Source organism: Pristis pectinata, chromosome 3 (assembly GCF_009764475.1).
Source record: "Pristis pectinata isolate sPriPec2 chromosome 3, sPriPec2.1.pri, whole genome shotgun sequence".
NCBI classification, from domain to species: Eukaryota; Metazoa; Chordata; class Chondrichthyes; order Rhinopristiformes; family Pristidae; genus Pristis; species Pristis pectinata.
The window spans coordinates 23786788-23798845 of NC_067407.1; the positions used below are offsets into that span (position 1 = coordinate 23786788).

Genomic DNA, 12058 nt, shown 5'->3' on the forward strand with positions numbered 1-12058 from the left:
TCAATTTTAAAGTACTCTAGACTTAAACACACTAAAACCTACATGAATTGAAAACTGAAATGTTTTCATTGATCAAGGTGAACTCATGAATTCGACACTGACCATGTCACAACTTGATTTGTTGTTGCTGGTTGCCCCACTAAATGGACTTTCTGTTGACCACAATATCATTCCTTGCTATAGATACCTTAGTTAAATTTGAGATGATAATAACTGCCCACACATACCATCGAACAGGAAACAAGCTGAGAAATTCAAGTCTCTTTATAGAGTAATAGAGTTATACGGCATGGAAACAGACAGAAAAGAATTGCAGTAGGAACAGGAGATGTTATTTTAGTCTGAGGAGCCTGATTGTCAGAACTAAACAGTTGGTACACGAACATACAGTACTACTTGTTCCCTTGATTAAGTCTTGTATTGTGATTAGGATTTACTTTGATAACATTCTCTGCCTCTTACTGAGTATGTGGTTTCATTCTCTGCAGCCTTGCTTGTGGCCGTTCCTCACTTGTGAGTTTAGACATTGACTCAGGATCTTTATCTTCAGGACCATCACATTGAAGCCTAAATAAATTTTTGTACAACATCCATCCTTTTAAAGAGGGAGATATGTGGGTTAAGGGATAACTGAGTGCCTTTCAGAATTGTATGTTCAACCAAATGCTCTCTGTACTAATTTAGTCACTTAGGAAGGTAGATGTAAATGTTCTTATAATTATCTTTTGAAACCTTAGTTCATGTGCCATTAGAAGAGAAGAACATTATTGTTCAACATGCAAATAATTATCCAAATTTGAACCTTAATATAAGAAGTCAACACAAGCGAAAGATGAAGACATATATGAAAAAAGATAAGCAGTGAGCTGTTGCAATGGGATAATTATCAATTCAAAATAGCTAATCTTTGAAATAGAGCAATATTAAACTGCTAATAGAAAATAAAGAAAACAATAACTTGGACATCCCACAGAGCTTTACAGCTCATGATGTACTTCTGAAGAGTGGACACTGTTGAAATGTAGAATAATTTGCAAACAGCAGGCTTTTAGAAATGGGAATGTGATAATGGCCCAAAGTTCTGAATTTCCATGATGTTGAGTGAAGGAGAAATATTAGGTTAAACACCAGGGATAACTAGCCTGTTTCTCTTAAAAATTGTGTCATGAGATCTTTTACGTTTTCCTGAAAAAGTAAATGGGATCTTGGTTTAACCCCTCAGCCAAAAGATGGCAGCTCTGATGTTGCAACAGCCCCTCAGTACCGCACTGGTATATCAGCCTAGTGCTGGGAGTGACAGGGAACCACACTAACCATTCCAATCAGAGTTGCACAGCAGTAGAAAGTATTAATCATAGTCATCGAGTCATACAGCATGGAAACAGACCCTTCGGCCCAACTAGACCATGCCAACGGTGTTGCCCAGTAAGCTAGTCACATCTGCCTGCATTTGGCCCATAGCCCTCTCCTATCCATGTACTTATCTATACTTTAAAATTTCTTCCCATGTGTTCCCATTTTTTATTCTCTCTGTTCTACCCCATCCCTGTGCAAGAAACTGCTTCTCGGCTAAAATTAAATGGTCTGGAAGGCAGTTGCAAAGTGGTACTTGGGTGATTTGACACTTTGATGTTAGGGAAAGTTTATAGCTGATCTGATCCAAAGTTTCAACTTCATCTTTTCAACAAGATGAGGAGAAAGAATTTAATAGAATACGGACCATTCTGAAAGTGTTACAGCCGAGTAGAACAAAAAACAATGAAGGTTAATTTCAGAATATTTTCAGAATAGTTTTTAAAAATCTGAGTATATTCTTCACTGTACTGGAGGCACTGAAACCTGAAAACAAAAAAAAGCCAGTGTCTAGTCTGCACTGTTGACGGCTTCCTTGCAGTGATGTGGAATGAATATCTTCCAAGGGAACCCTTCTTGATACTTCATTACACAGTGGGGTTCAAAGCCCAGCATGGAGCCTGGAAGCAATGTGATGAAAATGATTAATACTGACATTGGTACACGTTATTCTTGCTTCAAGGTTAAAATATCACTTTGGATCAGTTCAGGACTGAAGAATGAAAACTGTGTTCTCTATCAATTTGTTTACTTTATGCTTTTTGATTTTGTTTACATTTTTCAGGCTCTGGATGTATTGACATCAGCAGTGGAGTATGGGCTTGATGATCTTCAGAAGGTAAGACTTCCGATAACTAATACCTAGATGTAGCCTACTGCAGAGGTTAAGTAGAAATTGGAATGTTCAGATCGCAGTGCAACAGAAGTTATCAGGATGGGCAGTGATTCATAAATTCTTGCACAATGCAACTTCCTAATTACAAAATATTACCCGCATTCTGATTCATAAATGCCTGTGAAATTTCAACAGATAGACTAGAGGAAGAAACAGTGCTCTCTTTATTTTGCATTTCTGTAACTATACATAAACTTCAGCAACTTTTTGTTTGCATATCTTTTCTCTCATTTTAAATATAAATTTTCTTCAATAAATATCTTCATGTAAATCAATTCCTCTTTTTGAAGTGCATTGACTCAGTGCTTTAAAGAGTGTGGTAGAGCATCAACAAGTTTAATTTGCATTAAGCATTAGAAGTATAAAATGTATTGTAAAAAAATACTTTTTGCACAATGTGCAACTATTACTTGTGATTAAGTCATAGTTTGTTTTAATGATTGAACATCACAAATGAAGGTAGGTGTAGGACCATTTCTCCTGCAGCATTTTAATGACGTGAAGGGGGACTTTTCGGTACATAGGCTTCACTTTGGCACTTATTTTAATCAAGTATTTTTACTGGAATGGAGATTAAGAGGAACTTTAAGAGGCTATTAAAATTCTGCAACATTTTGAAATATTAGTAATGAAGAACTGTTTCTACTGACTTAGTGAATCAATATAAGTAAGGGATAGTCTCAGCTTATAATTTAGGGGATGATAAAATAGAAAAACTTTTTCACAGTGGAGTGGAATGTTTTCATGGTGGACACTAACATAATTTAGAAGAAAAATGGATAAATATCAGAAGAAGAGGAAACAAAAGGGTATGGAGAAGGACAGGCAATTTGCAATTAGCTTGTGTGTAAATGTCTTTCTGTCCTTGTTAAAGTGAGTCATAGTACAAAGTCACACTTTATGTGAAAACACATTCTCCATGATATGATTCAGACTAGTTTTCAAGCTAAAAAGAAAAAAAAATTGAAAAGTAAAAAATGTCCAACACTGTAAGCTGTGAAATAAAAACAGAAATTACTGGAAATACTCAGAAGGTTGGGCAGTATGTGTGGAGAGAGAAACAGAGTTAACTTTTCAGGTTGATGAAAGTCTGATAAAAGATCATTGACCTGCAACACTTAGCTCAGTTTTTGCTCTATAAGGAAATATGCTTTATCTTTGAATACATTAATACACATTTAAATATGTGCATCAATCATACCTGAAAGACACAGTTACAAGAAATGGAGATTTGAACACTATCTACTTGCCTTCAACGTTAATTGTTATTAATGTTGTTACAGTGGAATTATAATTTGTCTAACATACAAAGGTTGGCAGAAGTAGCAAAAACCATTTATTTGGAGGCTGCTGATTATTCATGAGTCATATAAATAATCAGCTGTAGATGCTGCAGTGTCTTTAGCTTTTCGATTCTGTATTACATAAACTATTTATTTTCTTACAATTTCATTATTAATGACTTCTTCCTCCCATATTACTTTAACCTTTGCAGAGACATTGGCTATTTGCTGGATACGTATCTGTTGGGACTGATCAACCTTCAACGTTTTATCGAAGTGACTATCTCAGTAGGCTATCTAAGTAGAAGAGGCATTGCACGCAGTTGAGTTTGATCACTTTGCACATAGGTGCATTTCAAACATAGCTTGTAAATTGCATTCAAAAGCACATCTCATTCTTGCCGATATCAGCACCCGCCCAACTCCAACCCATTCCATGCCACTAACCTTCCTAACCTAGGAGGCATTGACCCCAATTGTGGTATTAAACTGCCAGATTTAGCTAACGATACCTAACCTAATGTGTTTTCAGATGGAGCCTATTAGCTTCCCATTCAGACTTTTTCTTTGCACAGCTAAGTCACTGGAAAACTTACTTTTACACAGTTTTAAAACCCATCTCACATCTCTCAATCTTTTCTAAGTAAGAAAGCAAGGGAAATTGAAAATTCTCAGAGAGCTCTGCAAACAGCCAATATGAGGTGCACAACATCGTTACACTCTTTCTTCTGATTAGGTGGAATTAGGAAACTCCCCTTGTATTGGCCAGACCTAAACACAAATTTAAATCCTTGTGAAATGTTCACTGTTAAGTATTAAAGAACAATGTGGGGTTCTTGACATTTGCAATTAGGTGTGACAAACAAAAGGCTTGTAAATTCCCACAGTGTAGTTCCTTCCATGAAGATTAACTGGGATAGGGAGGGATGGAGGGGATAGGATAGCTAATACTCTCTAATCCAGGCAATATCCCAATGAACCTCTTTTGCACCCTCTCCAAAGCCTCCACATCCTTACAGTAATGCGGCAACCAGAACTGCACACAATACTCCAAATGTGGCCCAGAGTCATAGAGCACTACAACACAGAAATAGGCCCTTCGGCCCATCTAGTCAACGCCAGCCTGGTTTTCTGCCTAGTCCCATCTACCTGCACCTGGACCATAGCCCTCCATACCTCTCTCATTCATGTACCTATCCAAACTTCTCGTAAATGTTACTATTGGACCTGCATCCACCACTTCCACTGGCAGCTTGTTCAACACTCGCACCACCCTCTGAGTGAAGTAGTTCCCCCTCAGATTCCCCTTAAATATTTCACCTTTCACCCAAAACCTATGATCTCTAGTTCTCATCTGACCCAATCTGAGGGGAAAAAGCCTGCATGCATTTACCCTATCTATATCCCTCATAATTTTGTATACTTCTATAAGATCTCCCCTCATTCGCCTGTGCTCCAGGGAATAAAGTCCTAACCTATTCAACTTATCCCTGTAACTCAGATCTTCCTGTTCCAGCAACATCCGTGTAAATTTTGTCTGCACTCTTTGAAGCGTATTGATACCTTTCCTGTAGGTAGGTGACCAGAACTGCACACAATACTCTAAATTCAGCCTCACCAACGTCTTGCACAACTTCAACATAACATTGCAACTCCTGTACTCAATGCCCTGATTTATGAAGGCCAATGCGCCAAAAGTTCTCTTTATGACCCTTCCTATCTGCGATGCCACTGTTAAGGAATTATGGATCTGTATTCCCAGGTCCCTTTGTTCTACCACACACCTCAGAGCCCTACCATTCACTGTGTAAGCCTTACTCTGGTTTGTCCTTCCAAAGTACATCACCTCACACTTTCCTGCATTAAATTCCGTCTGCCATTTTTCAGCCCATTTTCCCAGCTGGTCCAGATGACTTTGCAAGCTTTGATAGCCTTCCTTGCTGTCCACTACGCCCCCAATCTTGGTGTCATCTGCAAACTTGCTGATCCAGTTTACCACATTACCATCCAAATCATTAATACAGATGGTAAACAACAACGGACCCAGCACCGATCACTAGTCACAGGCCTCCAATCAGAGAGACAACCATCTACTACCATTCTCTGGCTTCTCCCACTAAGCCACTGTTGAATCCAATTGACTATTATCATCCTGAATGCCAAGTGACTTAACTTTCTGGAGCAGCCTCCCAAACGGGACTTTGTCAAAGGCCTTGCTAAGGTCCATGTCGACAACGTCCACCGCCTTCCCTTCATCAACCTTCCTGGTAACCTCCTCGAAAAACTCTATTAGGTTGGTTAGCCATGTTGACTATCCCTAATCAGGCCCTGTTTATTCAAAATACTTATACATCCTGTCCCTCAGAATACCTTCCAATAATTTACTCACGATTTACGTCAGGCTCACCAGCCTATAATTTCCTGACTTATTCTTAGAGCCTTTCTTAAACAGTGGAACAACATTAGCTATCCTCCAGTCCTCTGGCACCTCACCCCGGGCTTAAGGACGTTTTAAATATCTCTGCCAGGGCCCCTGCAATTTCTGCACTAGGCTCCCACAAGGTCCGAGGGGACACCTTGTCAGGCCCTGGGGATTTATCCATCCTACTTTGCCTCAAGACAGCAAGCACCTCCTCTTCCATAATCTGGATATGGTCTATGTCCTCACTACTCTTTTTCCTCAGTTCTGTTGACTCTGTATCTGTCTTCTGAGTAAACACAGATGCAAAAAATCCATTTAATATCTCCTCCATCTCTTTTGGCTCCACGTATAGATGACCACGCTGATCTTCAAGGGGACTAATTTTGTCCCTTGCTATCCTTTTGCTCTTAATATAGTTATGGAAACTCTTTGGATTCTCTTTCACCTTGTCTGCCAGAGCAACCTCATGTCCTCTCTTTACCCTCCTGATTTCTCTCTTAAGTGTTCTCTTGCATTTCTTATACTCCTCAAGTACTTCATTTGATCCTAACTGCCTATACCTACTTTTTCTTTACCAGGTCCTCAATATCCCTCGATAACCAAAGTTCCCTAAACCTGTTAGCCTTGCCTTTTATCCTAACAGGATCAAACAGATTCTGTACTCTCAATATTTCACTCTTGAAGGCTTCCCACTTGCATCTCTTTGCTGGAAAACAACCTATCCCAGTCCATGCCTGGTAGATCCCTTCTGATGCCCTCAAAGTTGGCCTTCATCCAGTTTAGAATCTTAACCCTAGGACCAGTCCTATCCTTTTTCATAATTATCTTGAAACTAATGGAATTATGATCACTAGATCCAAAGTGTTCCCCTACACTCACTTCTGTCACCTGCCCTGTCTCATTCACTAAGAGGAGATCTAGTATCGCATTCTGTCTAGTTGGGACCTCTACATATTGATTAAGGAAACTTTTCTGAACACAAACTTGATCCCATCCAGTCCTTTTACAGTATGGGAGTCCCAGTCAATACGTGGAAAGTTAAAATCACCTACTATCACAACTTTATCTTTTCTGCAACTGTCTGCTATCTCTCTACAAATTTGCTCCTCTAAATCCTGCTGACTATTGGGAGGTCTATAATATAGTCCCATTAGCCTGATCGTCCCTTTTTTATTCCTCAGTTCTACCCAAATTGCCTCGGTTGTCGAGCCCTCCAGTTTCTCCTGTATGAGCATTGCCGTGACATTTTCCCTGATGAGTAATGCCACCCCTTCCCCTTTAATACCTCCCCCTCTATCATTGTATAAAACATAGGAACCCCAGAACATTGAGCTGCCAGTCCTGCCCCTCCTGCAACCAAGTCTTACTAATGACTACAACATCATAATTCCATGTGCAGATCCATGCCCTTAAGTTTATCTGCCTTAGCTACAATACTCCTTGCATTGAAATAGACGCAACTCGGAACATTTGCCCCATCATGCTCAACCTTTCAGTTTCCATCTTTGCTTGTAGTCTTAACATCTCTTTCCCCACAGCCTCTCCACTTGCTGTTCTGCCACTCTAGTTCCTAACCTAACCAAATTTTTATACAGCTGCAACATTCCCAACTTTTCTATTTGAACCGATAAAGGCCAATATACTGTATCCCTTCTTTACCACCCTATCCACTTGTGTTACCACTTTCAGGGAGCTATGGACTTGCACCCCAAAATCCCTCTATACAACAGTGCTCCTAAGGATCCTGTTATTTATTGAATACTTTCCTCTCAAAATTTGGCTTTCCAAAGTGCAATACCTTGCACTTGTTCGGATTAAACTCCACCTGCCATTTTTCTGCCCACATTTCTACTGGATCTGTATCTCACTTTCTCCTTTGTCAACCCTCCTCGCTATCCACAACTCTGCCAGTTTTCGTGCCATCTGTAAACTTGCTAATCAGCCCACCTACATCTTCGTCCAAATAATTTGTATGTTTCACAAATAACAGAGGTCCTGCACTGATCTCTGTGGAACACCATTGGTCACATTAGAATAACACCCCACCACCACTACCCTCTGTCTTCTATAGCCAAGCTAGTTTTGAATCCAATCTAACAAGTCTCTGTGGATCCAGTGTGCCTTAGTCATCTGGATCAGCCTACCATGAGGGACATTGCTGAATTTTTTCTTTTTTATTTACAGCGTGGTAACAGGCCCTTCCGGCCCAACGAGTCCATGCTGCCCATTTTTTTTTAAACCCAAATTAACCTACCCATATGTCTTTGGAATGTGGGAGGAAACCGGAGCACCCGGAGGAAACCCACGCAGACACGGGAGACCGTACAAACTCCTTACAGACAGCGACGGGAATTGAACCCTGATCGCTGGCGCTGTAATAGCGTCACACTAACCGCTACGCTACCGAGCCGCCCTTTACTAATGCTTTACTAAAGTCTGTGTAGACAATATCCACTGCCCTACCCTTGTCAATCATCTTAGTTACCTTTTCAAAAACTCAATGAATTTTGTAAGATGTGACCTCCCACATACAAATCCATGCTGACTATCCCTAATAAGTCCATGACAAGCAACCGGAAGTTCAAGATGGCTGTTGTGCTCTGCAAAACGGTCACCTGGTCTTTGCTTGGTCTTGCGGATGGAGAGGAGGCCACAGCATGAGCACTGAATGCAGGTTGGAGGAGGTAGACATGAATCTCTGCCTCACGTGTGAGGGTTATTTAGGTTCCTGGATGGTGGTGAGGGAGGAGGTGAACGGATAAGTGTTGCATCCCCTGCGGTTTCAGGGGAAAAGTGCCAGGGGATAGAGAGCGGTGGATGGGAAGGGGTGAGCAGATCAGGAAGCCATGGAGAGAGTAGTCCCCTGTGGAAAAGAGAAAGGTGGGGAGAGGGGAAGATGTGACTGGTGGTAGCATCCCATTGGAGCTTGCAGGAATAGCGAAGGATGATGTGGAGGCTAGTGGAGTGAAAGGTGATGACCAAGGCAGCTCTATATCTGTTCTGTCTGGGGAGGGGTGGGTGGTGAGAGCAGATGCATGTGAGGTCCATCAACTACAGTAGAGAGGAAGCCACATTTCCTGAAGAAGGAGGATATTTCAGAAATCCTAGAACAGAAAGCCTTATCTTAAGAACAGAAGCAATGGAGAGGGAGAAACTGAGAGGAAGGGATGACATCCTTACAAGGGACAGGGTGGGAAGTGGTGTAGTTGAGTTAACTGTGTGTGTCTGTAGCTTTATAGTAGGTATCAGTGGATAGTTTGGAGACACAAGAGACTGCAAATGCTGGAATCTGGAGCAACAAGCAGGTACTGCAGCTGTGAATTGCATCCACTTTTAAAAGGTGCCGGTTGACTTTAAACAGAGTAGACTAACTTTAACTCTTAGCAGTCACTTGTGTAATTGGGGTTTCTACTGAAACTCTACCCAGTCAACAGTGCCATTAGTGCTTTCTACACACCACAGTCACGGAAGTGAGCAGACAGCACAAATTACCATGCAGATTGCATTTAAAGCAATAGGTGTGAATTAATATGTTATTGACTATTGTGATCTCCATGGTAATTTTCAGGATTTATTCAGTTTAGCTCCCAATGTGTTTTATTTGCATCCGGAACATGTCTTGGGGAGCACATGATAAATTTCCTTTGTGAAGTGTTTATTAATGATATTGATCTTCACTGTGATTTGGTGCTAGAATGTGACTATGTAAATGTGCTCCTTGCAGGCTTGGACCTGCCTCCAGAATCACTTTAGCAGTTCACAAGAGTCTAGCAGGCTGAGAGTTGAAGGTTTAGAAGCCTTGCATGGGGATAATATTAACGTTTGATTTGAACCTGACCATGGCCAATCGGAACCAGACTGAACGAGCCCAAGCTCTTAACATTTTCCAGATCTGAGTTAACACAGCAGGCATTTGCAGAAAAGTGCAAGAAAAGACTGGTTTGCTGCCTATATGTAGTTAGTGATCATGTGGTGATACTGATAAAATCATATTGACCCAGATAAAGTCTTGCATGCTGTGATCCAACCTGAACCTTCCCATCAGAAAATATGCCTGGCGTGACCTGAACTTGAAACGAACAGTTTGGTCCCATCGGGACCAAGCTCTAATCAGCATTGTTTCCCCGAAGTTGGTTTACTTATATAGTTCATCACTTTCTCTGATAGAAGATCTGGTCGTGTGATCTTACTATTCACAAGCTATTCGTGAATTTTTTTAAGAGTAGCGAGCAAAGTGCCTGCTTAAATTCACCTCATAGGACATCCCAGGAATCAATCTCAGGAATCCTTGTTGCGTTCCCTATATTGCAACTACATCCACTTTTTGGCAGAAAGACCAAACCTGTACACAATGTTCCAGATGCAGAATCACCAGGAGCCTACTTAATTGCAGTAAGATGTGGCTAGTTAACAATGTAGAGTTCTCTGGTAATGGAAGTCCTGCTAAAGAAGAGGGTAGAACATCAGGAAATTAATATATTAATAAATAGTCAGCATGGATTTCATAAGGAAAGTCTTGCATGACCAACCTTATTATTTTTTTTGAAAGGGTTCCAGAGGTTATAGACAATAATAATGGTAATGAAGTAGATGTAATTTTTCTAAATTTTCAAAAGGCTATCACCAAGTTACCCCACAGTAGACCACTAAAAAAAAGATCAGAGTGAAAAAAAATAAGTTGCTGGAAGAACACAGTGAGTCGGGCAGCATCTGTGGAGGCAAAAGGATAGTTGATATTTTGAGCCGAGAACCTGCATCATTCCAGTCTCGACCTGAAACGCCGGCTATCTCTTTGTTCCACTGATGCTACCTGACCCACTGAGTTCCTCCAGCAGTTTGTTTTTTTTTTGCTTCAGGTTCCAGCAGCTGTAGTCTCTTGTGTCTCCAAATAAGATCAGAGAAAGTACAAGTAGCAGAACAGTTTGGGGTGGCCCAGTAGTGCAGCGGTTAGCGTAACGCTATTACAGCGCCAGCGACCCGGGTTCAATTCCCGCCACTGTCTGTAAGGAGTTTGTACGTTCTCTCTTTGTCTGTGTGGGTTTCCTCTGGGTGCCCCGGCTTCCTCCTCCAGGTTAGGAGCTGTGGGCATGCGATGTTGGTGCCAGAAGAGTGGCGACACTTGCGGGCTGCCCCCCAGCACATTCTCAGTAATGCAAAAAGACGCATTTCACTGTGTGTTTCAATGTACACGTGACTAATAAATAAATATCTTATAGCTGATTTTAGAATTGAAAGCAGAGAATGGGAGTAAAGGGTAGCTGTTCACAGTGAAAGAAAGGGTGTGTGGTGTTCCGCATTGGTTATTGCTAGACCCACTGCTTTTTACAATCTATGGATTAAGTTTTGGAACCAAAATTGCAATTTCTGAATTTGTGGTTTTACCAAATTTCTAGGTAGTTGGGAGGGGTGGTTTGGTAAGGGGTTATTCAACTGTGAGGAGGACTGCAGCATGACAAATAAATGGAGGGCGCTAATAAGCTTGCAGAGTGGGCAAATAGTTCTGGTTGCCATTTTATAGAAAAGAATAAAGAGCCAATGGAAGGTGGTCTCTTTTTCTCTTGAGGTGTGAAGTAATGGGGGTCTGTGACATGATAGAAGGTTTTGATAGAGTGGGTATAAAGAGTGTGTCTTTGCACTGTGCTGCTGCTGCAAAACAACAAATTCCATGACATACAGTATGTCAGTGATAGTAATTCTGATTCTGAATGTTTCCACTTGAAGGGAAGAGCATTATCAGAGGCCAGCAATATACGATCGTCACCGAGACATACACTAGGAGATTCAGAAGAAATGTCTTTAACTAAAGATTGGTAATGACATTGGGGAATTGATTGAAGCATTGATGTATTTAAGAGTAAGTGGGTAAGCAAATGAAGGAGAAAGGAATAAAGTTTTATGCAGATAGATTTAGGTGAAGATGGACAGGAAGAGGCTCGTGGAGCATAAACACCAGCATGGAGTGGTTGGGTTTCTATGTTATATATGCATTAGAATCGTTTGTATTGATCGATGAATAAATAAGTGGTAAAAGAGGCTGAATGGATTTTCTGATTCCTTTCCTTCTGTGCATTCCACTGTGGAAAGAAAAATGATTTTTCTTTTATG

The 12058-nt window shown here is 40.9% G+C and overlaps 1 protein-coding gene across 2 annotated transcripts in view; it reads left to right on the plus strand.

The window, feature by feature from the left end:
- Positions 1-12058, plus strand: part of LOC127568245 (BTB/POZ domain-containing protein 19-like) — a 120759-nt gene that overhangs the window by 15458 nt on the left and 93243 nt on the right. For both annotated transcript variants that reach the window (XM_052011772.1, XM_052011773.1), the window contains exon 3: positions 2138-2191. In XM_052011772.1, coding sequence (XP_051867732.1) covers positions 2138-2191 — 54 coding nt within the window. The remainder of the gene's footprint in view (positions 1-2137; positions 2192-12058) is intronic.